Raw genomic sequence first — 15646 nt, forward strand, 5'->3', positions numbered from 1 at the left:
GATTTGAAGAAGACTCGAGTTTACAACTTGTGTCAAGTGTCAAGACTTTGGACTAAACTGGGACGTGTTATCTGAAATTTAGTGACCTGTTTCTAAGTCTGATGCACACCCTTAAAAAGAATGCAATTAACTACTTCAAGTTGTATTAATCGCTGACAGATGTGCAAATGAACAAAAACAGAGTGCTCAGTGCTGTATTCCTGGTATGTGACACTGGAGAGAAGAATATTACATTCCTTCACAATGCAATGAGCACGCAGGTCAGTGTTAAAATTCACAACTGTGGTAACACCTCATGGCCAATTTACATACTGCTCTTCCATTACATTTGGCATGTAACCCTGAGTGCACACTTACTACTGTTAAGTCAGGTTTAGCTGTAAATAGAACATCTAGAGTATATTAACGCAAATGCTCTAGTTTAACTGTATTTCTGTATAACTAACTTAACTAGAAAGGTCAAGTTCATGAACGAACTTTAAGTTGGCTTGGGAAAGTACGCTTATGTTTAAAAGTTAAAATGATTGCTAAGCCGTTTCTGTCTGAAGAGTGTGAAGAGTTGTTGCTATGCTGTTGATGTTTGGCTAAATGCTAAAATTAGAAACGTTTTTGCCTAAAATGGTGAAATGCCAATACTTTTGTCTAAAAGTATTTTAAAAACCTTTGGCTAAATGCTAAAGTCCAATAACTTTTGGCTGAATTACAGCTAAGGTAAAAAATGGCTAGTGGAAGTGATGGGACGGAGACAGACACCGATTCAGAAAAGCTGTGAACTGGCACAACATTGGTAATGGGTGTGTGTAGTGTGGAGTGTGTGTGGGGTGTATGTAGAGTGTTGTAATGGGTGTGTGTAGTGTGGGGGGTGTGTGGAGTGTAGGTTGTGTGTGTGTAGTGTGGGGTGTATGTAGAGTGTTGTAATGGGTGTGTGTAGTGTGGGGTGTGTGTGGAGTGTAGGTTGTGTGTGTGTAGTGTGGGGTGTGTATGCATTGTGGGGTGGTGTGCTGCTGCTAGCTTGCTCTAATCTTCAGCTTCTACACTTTTCTGTTTTCTTCTCTTTTACTCTCTTCACACTTACCAATCCACTTTTAGTCTGCTTCCTCTTTGCTCTAAACACCTATTAATTCCCCTCTGTCTACTTTTATAGACTACTTTTATCTGTCTACTTTGTCCTCAGGTTTGCTGGATTAGCTGTTTGCTGCTGCAGTTAGTTTGTGTAAGTTTCTAATTTCAACTGAAACAAAGTGAGTGCTTTTTACCATGGCTTCTGCTAAGGTTTACTCCTGTTTAGAGTGTGGCATGTTTAGATTAGACCCCTTGTCCACCGATACTGGTAAAAATAGTGGTATTTGTACTAAGTGTGAGATAGTTAGCACCTTGGTGGATAAGGTGAATAAGTTAGAGCTACACATCTGGGGTTTAATAAGGGATAGACAGCAGGATTCACTGTTAGCAGCCCCGGGTGTCTCAGGGAGAGTTAGTACCCCCTCGACTCCGGCCTTAGAGCCCTCACAGCAGGGCGAATGGGTAACGTCTCGGCGGCAGGTGTGCCCCACTCAGTGAAGCACCCGCTGAGGAGCCTGTTAAAGGTACTCTGGCGATAGGAGACTCTATCGTCCGACACGTGAAATTAGCTATACCTTTAGGAGCACCAGCGGAAACGGTTACTTGTTTACAGGGAGCCAGAGCACCGGACATTAGTGGCAACCTTAGGCTGTTAGGGAATACGAGATATTCGAGGGTAGTAATTCATGTAGGGGCCAATGATATTCGTCTGCGACAGTCTAAAGTAACTACGGTTAATATTAAAGAGGTGATTAAACAGGCCCAGACGCTGTCCAAGGAGGTAATCTGCTCTGGCCCCATCCCAATGAGGCGTGGTGATGAAGCTTACAGCAGGCTTTCTTCACTTAACCGCTGGATGTCCAAGTGGTGTGCAGAAAATCATGGGGGCTTTATAGATAACTGGCTACAGGGGGAGGGTGCTGCCTTACTTTCATGCAGCATAGCACATAGTCTTTTAGCTATTCAGCAAAGAAGCTGCTGACAATCCAGAGCCGGGACCAGGCCGCAGACAGAGAGGCTTAACCGACCTTCTGCGAGCTGCAAAGAGACGTTACCAAGATACCAGTGTATTCAGACTGTGTCTGTCCCCCGAGTCAAACAAAAACATCGAAAAACTCAAACAGTCAATCCAAATAACTTAATTTATATAAAACAATCATATCCAGACTGTAGTACTAACACTTCAAAGCTAAAGATTGGTTTACTTAATTAGATCTCTAAATTCAAAAGCAGTTCTAGTGAATAAAATGATAACTGATCAGAAATTCGATGTTCTGTGCCTGACATATTCTGTGGCCCAATAACTTTGCTCTTACCTACAAAGAAACCAGATCTATAAACAAATTTCAATCTGGATTTAGGCCTCATCACAGCACTGAGACAGCTTTAGTTAAAATAACAAGGCTGTGTTTCCCTACTCGTCCTTCTCGATCTGAGCGCAGCCTCAATACAATAGATCATACTATCCTTTTAGAAAGATTAGAGAACATGGTCGGTGTAAGTGGAACTGCATTATCATGGTTTAAATCATACTTAACCAATTGTTATCAGTTTGTGAGGATAAATGATATGTCTTCCAGTTATGATAAGGTAAGATACGAAATTCCACAAGGCTCTATATTAGGACCGTTATTATTCACATTATATATGCTCCCACTGGGCAAAGTTAATAGAAACCATGAAGTAAATTTTCATTGTCATGCATAAAGAAAATCAAGGATTGTGTAAAAGATGTGAAATTATGGATGTTGCACAACTTCCTCCTATTAAATAGTGATAAAACAAAAGTTTTCCTATTAGGCCCCAAAGCTGCTAGAAACTGGCCGACTTCTCCGTCGCCCCTGGTTCAGCAGCTAAAAATCCTGGAGTTATTATAGATTCAGATCTAGCATTCGATAAACACATATCTAATGTTACTAGAACAGCTTTTCTACACCTACGTAATATTGCCAAGCTAGGAAATGCCTTATCACTGCATGACACAGAAAAATTAGTACATGCCTTTATTACCTCAAGGCTAGATTATTGTAATTCGCTACTGTCAGGATGTTCCAGCAGTAACTTAAATAAACTTCAGCTAGTTCAAAATGCTGCAGCCAGGGTCCTTACTAAAACTAGAAAATTTGACCATATTAGTCCAGTCCTATCAGCACTGCACTGGCTTCCAGTCAAATTCCGCATAGAAATTAAATTCTCCGCATTAAATACTTCTGTTAACGTATAAAGCCCTACACAGGCTCGCTCCTGAGTATTTGCGAGACCTCATCTCCTGTTATGAACCACCGCGATTACTTAGATCTCAGGGTGCTGGTTTATTAGTAGTTCCTAAAATTCAGAGGAGCTCTTCAGGAGGAAGAGCTTTCTCTTATAAAGCTCCTCAACTCTGGAATAATCTCCCCGAATATGTTCGGGACTCAGTCTCAATCTTTAAGTCTAGACTGAAAACTTACTTGTTTAGTTTAGCTTTTGGTAATTCATGTTTTTCTCTTTAGATAAGGCTGCAGATCCAGGGGTTCATGGACAGAGGGAATTGTGGTAAACTGAGATGCTGGTGCTGTTGTTCTCCCACTGCACACGGTCACTCAGGGTTGTAGAGGGTGGAGTGGGTGGATGCCAGTGTTTCAGGGAGCCTCCGTGTCCATGTTACCTTCTGGCTCAATGTCTTTAATTAGGCTGTTTTATTTAGATTTTCCAGAGTCATTAGATAATCACACTCTGATAATGTTTTATATTCTCTGTTTTATATAAATCCAGTCAAAACTAATTCCATCTCCCTGCCTTCCTCCGAGTTACTGAATGCCCACCTGTCTGACCCGACACCAATGGATGTTGGACCCCCAGGCTCTCATGTCTCCTGTCCGGCCAGACTGAGTTTCTGAAGTCAGCTCTTCTCCATCACCCACCACAGATCAGCAGCTCATCATCCATCTTACTCTACACTACTGATTACATCCAAGCTTACATGAACTCTAACTGCTTCCATTAGTGGCACTGCGATGCTCCTGAATATATAACACCTATGTGGATGTATAAAGACTTATTAAAATAATTTAAAAGCCGTTTGACCAGTGGTAGGATGGTCCCCCCTTATATGTGAGTCTTGGTCCTCACAAGGTTTCTTCCTCCTCCTGCAGCTCTGAGGGAGTTTTTCTTTGCCTCCGTGCTCACTGGGGGTTCTGTATTCTGTATTTTCTATGTTTAATGTTTTGCCTGATTCTTTGTCCTGTGATCACGTTTCTGTAAAGCTGCTTTGTGACATCAGTTGTAAAAAGCGCTTTACAAATAAATTTGATTTGATATGTAGTGTGGGGTGGAGTGTGGGTGAGTAGTGTATGTAGTGTGGTGTAAGGGGTGTGTGTAGCGTGGTGTGTGTGTAGTGTGGAGTGTATGTGGTTTATGTAGTGTGGGGTGAGTGTGGGGTGTGTGGGGAGTGTGTGTGGTGTACTTAGTGTGGGGTGAGTGTAGAGTGCTTGTGGGGTGTATGTAGTGGGGCGTGTGTAGTGTGGGTGGAGTGTGAGGTGTGTGTGGAGTGTTGGGTGTGTGGCAGTGTTAATTTTGGCAACAAATTTAGATTAAGTTTTAGTCATAGTCTTGTGACGAAAATAGCATTTAGTTTAGTCATCTTAAATGTTTTTAGTTTTAGTCTAGTTTTAGTCGACTAAATATCATAAGAATATAGTTGACTAGAATTACAGTCAATTTAGTCGACTAAAATGTAAAGCGTGTAAATGTAAAAGCTTTTTCATCAGTTCCCTTAAATTATTAACTACACACTTTTATTAAGCAGTTGTGTAATATTGTTAATGTTTGAATGTGAAATATATTTATATTTAAATTATAGTATTATTGTAGGTGTGTGACTATAAATATTTTACATTGAAAAATTTGTTCTAGACATCGGGTCATAACGCATTTGAATGGTTAAATTATAGTTTGAACAGAGCTGTGGACGTAAAAACAGCTTTTAAAGGATCTAGTTTTATCTCCAGCATTAACCCAGCGCACCTACTGTAGCTACAGTCTATAAATGAGATCAAAAATACACATTCACACACTGTCCTGTAGATATGCTCTCAGGATGTACTGAGAGATTACATGAGTTAAAGTAAGAAACTAATGAAAAGTGCTGTAAAGAACTTTACACAGACTTTTCGGTAAACAGATTCACTTATTTTATCATTATATTTTCACTACATCTTCTTCCTTTCTGTCCCTGCTGTAACACTAGCTATATGTTTCCCACTGTGGGACTAAACAGATGATCTTATCTTAATGAGCGAGTTCAGTATCAGTAACATTAACTTCACAGAACAGCAGTGGTGTGTTTTATTGCACAGCCAAGTTAAACACCATCAGATCATGAAACAACATTAGCATTAAAACGCTGTGTGAGTCTTGTCTGTGTTTTTACCGGAGATGGAGTCGCTTCACACGTTTTACACGTTGTCTTGTTTTTTTTGCGACGTTATACGATATATTGCCTCTCCTCTTTCTCCCTGCTGCTGACCCTGTCGAGTTAACTCCGAGTCGAGCCCCGTAAGTAAAGAATTCCCGGTTTTTGTATCTGAGCGCGGCCGCGCTGCTGCAGGAGAGACGGGTACTGATTGGTTGACTGCCCCGCTTGTTCCGCCTCTCAACCTTCGTTAAAGTAGCAGTGGTCCCTACCTTTCAGAGAACTAAATCAGTTCTGATTGGATGTAGTCCCTGCCAAACATTTTCATCTCGTTTTTATTCGTTGACAAAAATGTCAGTTAATTTCGTCTCGTTTTTATTTATTTAATACTGTTTTTATTTAGTTATCGCCTCGTTTTCGTCTTGAAAAAAAGCTTAGTTGACGAAAACTATGACGAAAAATATTCGTCAATGAAATTAACACTGGTGTGTGGTGTATGTGGTGTGGTGTAAGGTGTGTGTGTAGCGTGGGGTGTGATTGTGTGTAGTTTGTGAGTTTGGAGTGTGTGTGGTGTATGTGTGGAGTGCATGTGGGGTGTGGGTTGTGTGGTGTATGTAGTGTGGTGAAAGGGGTGTGTGTGGTGTAAGGGGTGTGTGTAGCGTGGGGTGTATGTGTGTAGTGTGGGGTGAGTGTGGAGTGCATGTGGGGTGTATGTAGTGTGGGGTGTATGTAGTGTGGGGTGTGTGTGGTGTAAGGGGTGTGTGTGGCGTGGGTGTGTGTGGGTGTGTGTAGTGTGAGTTTGGAGTGTGTGTGGTTTATGTAGTGTGGTGTGTGGAGTGTGTGGTGTAAGGGGTGTGTGTGGTGTAAGGGGTGTGTGTACCATGTAAAAAAGTGATATACCATGAGGGGTGGGAATCACAGAGCATCTCATGATGCAATATCATGATTATGCTGCCGATGATAAGGATGATATTGCATTACTGTAAATACTCTATGGTACTTCAGGGCATCTGTGTTACTGAAGAGGATAAAATACTCCTAAATAAGTAAATACCAAGAACTAAGTATTTATTAGTTTATCAATTATCAATTTTCTTCACCGCAGGTTTTTCTCTATTCATTTGAATACAGCGTCACCATGTGGGGTAATGAAGCAGTAACTTTAGTAACTCTAACTGGCAGCAAGTCTTGGAGACTTTAGGCCGTCAATGTTTCAATATAAATATTTATATTTGATCATACGTATCGATATACAGGTTCTTCTCACAACTCTTCTGCTAAATGTGCAGTCTGTCTGAATTCCCCAGGTCACGCACATCATGAGCTATTTTCTAGTCAAGGTCAAACACCCTTTCTGAAGGCTCAAGCTACAGCTACAATCCCTCATCCAGCTATCTGAGGGGAATCTGCTTAACCTTCCCCCAAATGCCCACACACTGTTCTCAAAATACAAGCCTCCACACCCACACCTTCCTCTGTTGTCTAGATCTTCAACGCAATACCCCCACGCTCACACTCACTTACACAATCCTGCCGCACTGTCAGAGGCGTGCTCACAAACTGGACCTGGATACCAGCCTGCTCTACATAGGCCTCAAAAATGCTCCCCTAAAACATGAAGACAGTATTCTTTCTTTTTCATTTTATAGTCTCTTTACATGGTGTTATTAGATTAGCACAGTATGCGAATTCTGTTTAGTGTTCCTAAGCTGCCAAGAAAACAATCGGGATGGATTTAACTAAAGTCCACCCTGTAATGATAAAAAATAATGAGACTGAAAGCTAAAATAAACAAATTAGAAACATGGACATAGTGCAAACCAGCAGGCTCTCCTTATTTTTGCTGAATTTAACAAATGACATTACATTTCCATTGTGCGGTAAATCTAATTCTAAATCAGACTTAGCTGCAGTGTCGTACCCTGCGGTTGAGGATGGTGACAGAGCTGGGCCGGAGGAGCCGTCGTCTCTTGCAAGAGAGTAACGGCCGTGTGCGGGCGGCCGCACAAGTGATGTCTGGTGCAGAGCCAGGCCGCTGCTGCTGCGAGGTGAGCAGGTCCTCCAACTCTGCACTTTCTGGAGAACTGGCCTGCAAACTGGAAATGAAGAATATGAAAAAATATTAACAATTTAAAGCATATTACAGCTACTGCTGCTCAAACTTCTTTTGAGTAAGAGGGATGTACATTAAAGGCAGTATATTTGTAAATATATCATGATATATTTATTTGTGATCCCGTGATCCAAATGCACGATTAAATAATTGTTTGCGGCTCCAATCATACCTGTTGATGACTCCATTAACCTGTCGGACGGGTGGGTACCCCTTCCTCGGATTCATCTCTATGGCAATACCATTGGCTGATACAGACCCCTCTGTCCCATCACCAGTACGCACCTGAAACAATTGGCACAAAAAATTGGTAAAGTTCACGCAGGCATTCACAAATCCTCCCCATGACTCGTCCTCTCTTAGCACGGCCCGAGAAGCTGAATGGTTCTGGTGAAATTCCACTGCTGGGCTGAATGGAATAAAAAGATCATCAGCCCTTGACATTCCAAAACCAAAGATCACAAGTGTTTTTACACTACTAGCTAGCTAGCTACACAACAGACAATGAACAGTTGATGTGCATAAAGTGAGGATAACTGATGTCAGCCATACAGAAAGTGCAAATTCACAGTTATATGATTGTTTAAATGTATCAGTGCAAAAGATATGTAAACAGTAGATAGTGAATGAACTACTAGTGCAAAATAGGGTAGAACTATACAGATACTGTTATAGCCATCAGCAAGACTGAGAGTGTGACCATAGATGTGGGTTTGGCCAGAGTTGCCGGAATGAAAAGGTGTCAGAGAGCTTTCAGTTAGCTGTGCTGAGTCTGTCTGTGGAGCAGGACTGGGACAGCAGTCTGCCGCTGAATGAGCTCCTCTGCCTGGTGATGGTGCTGTGCAGAGGGTGGTAAACATTGTCCATGATGTTCAGCAGCTTGCTGAGGGCTCTCCTCTCTGCCAGTGGTGTTAAGGACTCCAGCTCTAATCCCAGCACAGAACCAGCTTTCCTCACCAGCCTGTCCAGTCGTCCAGCGTCCCTGTGCTGCTGATCACTGTATCAGAGGAGCAGTCTCTGATCCTGACATGTTGTGGTCTCCCAGTAAGGTAGTCAGTGATCCAGGTGACCAGGTGCACATCCACCTCAATCTTCATCAGCTTGTCTCTCAGGGGCTGGATGGTGTTGAAGGCACTGGAGAAATCGAAGAACATGACCCTCACAGCACCCCTTCTCCAGATGAGAGTGAGCTCTGTGCAGAAGGTAAAGGATGGCGTTTTCCACTCCCACCTTCTGGTATGCAAACTGCAGTGGGTCCTCAGCATGGTGGACCTGAGGTCTGAGGTGGTCCAGCAGCAGTCGCTTTATGGTCTTCATCACATGAGATGTCAAAGTGACCGGCCTGTAGTCATTCAGCTTCTTCAGGTGTGCCTTCTTGGGAACTGGAACGAGACAGGTTGTCTTCCACGTGGCAGGAACCCTCCCTAGATGCAGACTCGGGTTAAACACATGTTGGAGGGGATTACCCAGTTGGACAGCACATGCCTTAAGCATTCTGGGGCACACTCTGTCCGGGCCAGCTGCTTTCCTGGGGTGAAGTCTCCTCAGCTGTCTCCTGACTTGGTCTGCAGTAAAGGTTGGTGGACTGGAGGAGCTGATTTGTCTGCCAGCTGATGGTTTTGGTGGTGATGATAATAAAGATGGTGGAAGTGAGGATGATGATGGTAATGGTGGTGGTGGTGATGAAGATGATGGAGGTGATGATGGAGATGGTGGTGGTGATGATGGTGGGGTAACTGCTGCAGGAAGAGAGGGGGTGTAGGGGGGTGGTGGATGCTGCAGAAGGGTAGGAGGAGGGGGCAGCAGGAACAGGACAGTCCTATTTTATTGGCAATAGTGTAAAAGCTGTGTGCATTTTCACATTGTGGTCAGCATTTGGGGCAAATTAATCTGAAAGCATTCATTAGAAGGGATGTAAACAAATATTTTGACATGCAGTGTGTACAATATCATAGTAGCTAAACGTGTGATGTGTTTAAGTGTGGCTGCTGCTGTACCTGTAAGGCAGGCCAGGTGATGCTGTTGGTCCTGGACACGCTGCATTCCTCCCCTGACGACTCACACACTGAACTCTCCCCAAGAAGCACTGGACCCTGTGAGACACACACACACACACACACACACAAACAAATGTGTCATGTCCTCATATTTCCAAAAAGGCAGTTTTACAGTGAAAAAAACTAACTTGGAGTATTATTATTGGACCAGTCATCAACAAACTTCAACACAATAAAAATAATTTACAGATAATAATTTACATTATTTCCAAACGTTTTTGTGTGACTGATTAGGGGTGGAAATTTCAGGGCATCACACAATGCAATATTATCACACTATGATGCCCATGATAATACCATGATAATACCAAGACAATTAAAAAGATACTATTGTGCTACTAAAGAGTATACAATACTCCTAAATAAGCAAATACCACGAATCATGAATTTATTAGTTTCAGTTTTACAGAATTTTAGGGATCCATGTTTGACACTACATACAGAAAATGTATCACAAACAAAAACGATATGATACCCTTAGTGATGGTACCTTTGTTTTGTGGCATAGTTAGGTGAGAGCTATTGCTGCTGTTTAACTAAACATCAGAGATGCTCACAAGTCTTTGATCACGAGTCCGAGTCAAGTCTCAAACAGTGCTAGGCGATAAAACGATATCGATAGTTATTGAGGAAATTATATATCGCGATAGCTATAATAAGCCGGACGATAGGATTCGATAAACTTTATTTTCTATTTTCCGTTTAAGTAGCGCTGCAAACAGGCGCAGCACACGATCAGGCAGCGCGCTGAACTGCATGCTCAGCCCAGAACAACCCCTCCCCTCCCCCACCCCCTCACTCTGAACTCCTCACACAGCGGCTGCTTCTCTCACATTTACTAAGTTAAGTTCATCTGCGCTACCAGGGAAAACTCACCTCTTAAATATGTGACATGCGTCTCGTCCCCAAGATATTTAGAGAGGTGAGCTTGTTCAGATTTCTGAAGGCAGCTATTGCTGCTCTGTTTGCTTTTAGTTAGGTTAGCTTGTCTGAGTTCAGAGTTAGCGATGTTTACGGTGTAAAAGGGATCTGTGCAATCTGTCATCATTAGCTAAGGTGCCTTCACTGCTTTTTACACTCTAATAAACTAATGGGTAGCGCATGTTAGCCGTGTTAATCCACTTTCGGTGTAAATTAACGTTAACTTCAGCACGAGAGAGGGGTTAGTATATAAACACACAGAGAAGCAGCACTTTCCGTCTCACTGTTTCTGTTAGAAACCCCTGAGGGCAGAATTCTCCTCTGTCCTTGTGTTTTTAGTTTTTAACAGATAGAGAGTCTGTTGTTCTGGATATTTTACTAAATACAGAAGATGATATAATCTGTGTAGCTGTTTTTGAACGGACCTAAACATTGCTGTTATTGAACTGAATGAGTTTTAAATACACTTGTTAAGTAATGTAAGTCTAGTCTACTGAAAGCCAGTAATGTTAGTATAAATCTGTACTGCAGTAGAAGTGTATCATTTCAGAAACTTGACTTTATTTGTCCCATCTCCATTACAGGTCACTTGCTTTAAAATATTTAAATGTTAGCATAATTTAAATGCAAACAAACTTAAAGGCTATTATTTTCATAAACATTAGCAGTAAATAATCTCAAAATAACAACAAATATAAAATAGAAAAATAGTAAAACATATGTAATACATACTTTTATATGATTAGACTAAAACTAGACTAAAATGTAGCTAAAACTATTATACATTTTAGTCAAAAGACTAAAACTAAATCAAGATCACCTGTCAAAATGAACAGGTGTCAAAATGAATACTCTTGTATTTTGCTTTACGTAGCTGCCTGCATTCAGGGAGGGGAATAATCATTTGATTAAAAATAATTTTATTAAAAATCCAAGTGCTATTGCTTTTTTTTTAGTTTATATATTTGTCCCTTGTACATGTTTTAAGGGCCATACATGTGTCAATTATGAGTAAAAAGAAATCTTTAAGTGTATAGATATCGGCTGATATGGAAAACTATATTGTGAGAAGATTTTTTTTCCATATCGCCAAGCCCTAGTCTCAAGTATTACTTTGTGAGGCAAATAAGGTCTGCTCTTTAATATAATAGAAAATAAATAACAAAAAAATAATAATTAAAATAAAAATAAATATGAAATTATTTAAAAATAAAAAAATAACCAACTAAACAATCAAAAGATCAAAAAACTCAGCAGAAGAGTAGAACAATAAAGTAACATAACAAAAAAAATTAAATATCTGCCTCTAAATAAACTGCGTCTGAACAAGTAAGCAAAGCTATGTGCTTTCTCAACGTTTTGTTCTGCTGAGCCAAGTGCTGGCATCAGAAAGAGTTCTGCATACTAGAGTTTAGATTGTCTGCCTAAACCCGAGCCTGAACTTAAACCTGAACCCCAGCCCAAACCCCAGCCTGAACTTAAACCTGAACCCCAGCCCAAACCTGAGCCTGAACTTAAACCTGAACCCCAGCCCAAACCCGAGCCTGAACTTAAACCTGAACCCCAGCCCAAACCCGAGCCTGAACTTAAACCTGAACCCCAGCCCAAACCCGAGCCTGAACCCCAGCCCAAACCCGAGCCTGAACCCCAGCCCAAACCCGAGCCTGAACTTAAACCTGAACCCCAGCCCAAACCCGAGCCTGAACTTAAACCTGAACCCCAGCCCAAACCTGAGCCTGAACTTAAACCTGAACCCCAGCCCAAACCCGAGCCTGAACTTAAACCTGAACCCCAGCCCAAACCCGAGCCTGAACTTAAACCTGAACCCCAGCCCAAACCCGAGCCTGAACCCCAGCCCAAACCCGAGCCTGAACTTAAACCTGAACCCCAGCCCAAACCTGAGCCTGAACTTAAACCTGAACCCCAGCCCAAACCCGAGCCTGAACTTAAACCTGAACCCCAGCCCAAACCCGAGCCTGAACCCCAGCCCAAACCCGAGCCTGAACTTAAACCTGAACCCTAGCCCAAACCCGAGCCTGAACCCCATCCCGAACCCCAGCCTGAACTCCAGCCCGAACCCCAGCCTGAACTTAAACCTGAACCCCAGCCCGAACCCGAGCCTGAACCCCAGCCCAAACCCCAGCCTGAACTTAAACCTGAACCCCAGCCCGAACCCGAGCCTGAACCCCAGCCCGAACCCCAGCCTGAACTTAAACCTGAACTCCAGCCCAAACCCGAGCCCGAGCCCGAACCCCAGCCCAAACCCGAGCCTGAACCCGAACCCCAGCCCGTTCGAACCATTCAAAAGTGCAGATGAAGTCATTAAAAATCACACAATGTCTGTCTGGTTTAAAATACTTAGGTACAGCTATTAAATTAATAAATCAACATTCATAAAAATATCAGTGGGAAGTTCTGTATGCTAAATGACAAATAATCTAGCAACAAGCTAGAACCCAATAAGCTAATAACATTTAATAATAACAGAAAAATAGATAAGGAATTGAAAAATATGTAACTAAAGTAAGCTCAAAAAGAAATATAATCGAACAAATTCCAAAATATAAATTTGAAATATTGAACTGCAGCAGTACAAAAACTAAAAACTAATATTACAAAAAAACCCTGCAAATATCCACAAGTAAATAAACTGCGTCTGGGCGACTAAACCACACAGAAAATAACAAAAACCACAATTTAACAGCCACTGAAGTGGTGATAATTTCAAAGCAGCAGTTTAACAGCCAGAATATGCAGCAAAGACCAGCAGCGCTATGAGACGCAACACCTATAGAAAAGAAAAAGCAGTGGCAGCGTGACGGTTCAGTGAAATAATTAAAATGTAAATACACAACAGAGGCGTGCACCACATAAAATGATCCATGGGAGCTAGTCCTAAATTTCACAGTTTCCTTAGTAAAAAAGAAAACCAAGATTGTTCACGAGTCCCAATCACGAGTCCGAGTCGAGTCTGAAGTCTCTGTGTGTGCAACTTAAGTGCGAGTCTCCATCTCTGCTACACATTTATACTCGTACACAAATAAGCATCATCAGAACAGTGGAAAGTTTTGAAGAATGACAATCTTTAAATAACCAGCAGCACACCTAATAACTGGTTACTCAGCTGGTTAGTCCCTAAACAGCTGATCACACGGGCCTCTGTTATATATTATATATTAGCTTAAATAATATGTGTGATAATAAAAGGCATATGAACGCCTTGGTTCCTTCCAGTGTTTCTTCCTTATGTACATTCTTACACACATGCAGCATCAGTGTTGGGAGTAACAGCATTGAAATAAACGCCGGCACTTTTTTCAGTAAGGAGTAATCTAACTAATTACTCTGACTGTAACTATAACGCTGTTATCCTGTTACTGCATGTTACTTTAGCAGCTCAATTATTTTTATTTTTTTTTTAAGTGTGTGTGAGAGTCACAAGGGAGGGGAGGATGAGACCAAGGCTTCTCTAAGGGTCCGCAGGCTCATCCTCAGAGGAAGACAGTTGTCTGTAGTGAGCACTTTAAATCAGGGATCTCAAACTCTCGGCCCGCAGAACGATATTTTGTGGCCCGCGACTTAAAATCAAACGCAACAGTAAAGCAATAGTTACTTTTACTGGTAACTTGTTACTTTTATAGTGGAGTAAGTCAGTTACTAACTCTAACTTTTTTGGAGAAGTAGCTAGTAACTATAATTACTTTTTCAAAGTAACGTGTGCAGCATGGCTTTGCAGGGTGGTCGACCCTGCATTCTCTGCTGATTCTCTGCTGACACCCTCCATCCTGTCTTCTAAGCTGGACCACACACAGCAGGAGAATACACAAAATACACAGCACGATACACAGTGTGTATGTATGTGTGTGCATGTTAGTGTTGGGGTTATCTCAGACCTTGTTAGTTCTAATCTGGCGGTAGATGTCGGTTTGCTGGCGGATTCGATACTCTAGGTCGGAGACATGGGCCTGAAGCCAGTTCCAGTGGCTGATAATGGAGGCTCGATCCACAGCAAAACGTCCCTCAGCCCGCCTCCATCTAGAGAGTGTGAGAGAGAGAGAGAGAGAGAGAGAGAGAGAGCGAGAGAGAGAGTATTATAATTTTAAGAACATTTGAAGACTTATAAACTTAAAGGGCAATACTGAGGACAGCAAAGCTGATTAAGCCTTTAACATCTGCCCAACCATTATTTTAGCTTAATAAGTGTGTTTAACCTAACTCAAACTGATGGTGCAATCTCTATTAGGGTTGTACATTTAATCATATTCTTTAATGTTATCATAATATGAGTTTTCATGACAAACACATTGTGTGATAATGTGATAATGATAATAGTGTATGCCCACAAGTGTGAGATTGACGAAAACGTTGCCCAAACACTTAAATAACTGTGAACACACTGCAACAAACCTCAGTATACTTTTTAAATATATAAAAATATATCTGCCAAAAAGGCTTAAATCCGTCTGTCTTGCATTTGTAATGTCAGGCTTCCCCTGTGACCCACCAGAGATCAGTTAGCCATAATCACCAACTATACTAAAATTTACATGAATTCTGACTAGCAATTTCCTAACTGCTTCAATCATATTTACCTGAAAATATTAGACCTTGGTGGATGTACGCACAGAGTACATGAACTTTCTGTATGCTGCAATTCCATTACTGTCTTTTGCAGACTGGTTTCTGTTCTCTTCCCATAGCTGCCATGCCAACACAGCCTGAGAGGAGCTGCAGTATACTACACACACCACAAGGAGCAGCGTGTGCACGAGAGCAGAGGAGCATGCACTGAAGAGTAATAACTAATAACACATTATGAGGATCTCAATACTGCAATAAACCACATCATATTCTCACCAGCTTACAGACAAAGACGCATGTAAATATAGTGCGTAATGACGTAACACAATATATTTATATATGATGTTGCACAAGTGTATTGAAAAAAAATCACTGTTCATTGCAACGCAACTCTGCTTATTTTGTAGACATCTGCACTGCACTTTCCATTAAAAACAATTGTATTTAAAAGTGCAGCTGCAAAATATCAGTGTTCAGTGGAGCTTCGCACTGCATGGATATATGTGCTGGTTAGGGCTG

At 41.7% G+C, this 15646-nt stretch overlaps 1 protein-coding gene and 1 long non-coding RNA gene across 6 annotated transcripts in view; both read right to left on the bottom strand.

The window, feature by feature from the left end:
- The window catches only part of kansl1b (KAT8 regulatory NSL complex subunit 1b), a 150342-nt gene that overhangs the window by 25531 nt on the left and 109165 nt on the right, over window positions 1–15646 (bottom strand). For all 5 annotated transcript variants that reach the window (XM_049476103.1, XM_049476104.1, XM_049476106.1 and 2 more), the window contains 4 exons: window positions 14440–14581; window positions 9566–9661; window positions 7741–7853; window positions 7377–7551 (listed from right to left, as the gene is read on the bottom strand). In XM_049476103.1, the coding sequence (XP_049332060.1) occupies window positions 7377–7551; window positions 7741–7853; window positions 9566–9661; window positions 14440–14581 (526 nt within the window). The remainder of the gene's footprint in view (window positions 1–7376; window positions 7552–7740; window positions 7854–9565; window positions 9662–14439; window positions 14582–15646) is intronic.
- On the bottom strand, window positions 9669–12710 carry LOC125799433 (uncharacterized). Its single transcript, XR_007438336.1, has 3 exons — window positions 12463–12710; window positions 12223–12426; window positions 9669–12126 (listed from the first exon to the last, which is right to left on the bottom strand). It is a non-coding gene; the product is annotated as an uncharacterized LOC125799433 (long non-coding RNA).

This window comes from Astyanax mexicanus, chromosome 3 (genome assembly GCF_023375975.1).
Source record: "Astyanax mexicanus isolate ESR-SI-001 chromosome 3, AstMex3_surface, whole genome shotgun sequence".
Lineage (NCBI taxonomy): Eukaryota > Metazoa > Chordata > Actinopteri > Characiformes > Acestrorhamphidae > Astyanax > Astyanax mexicanus.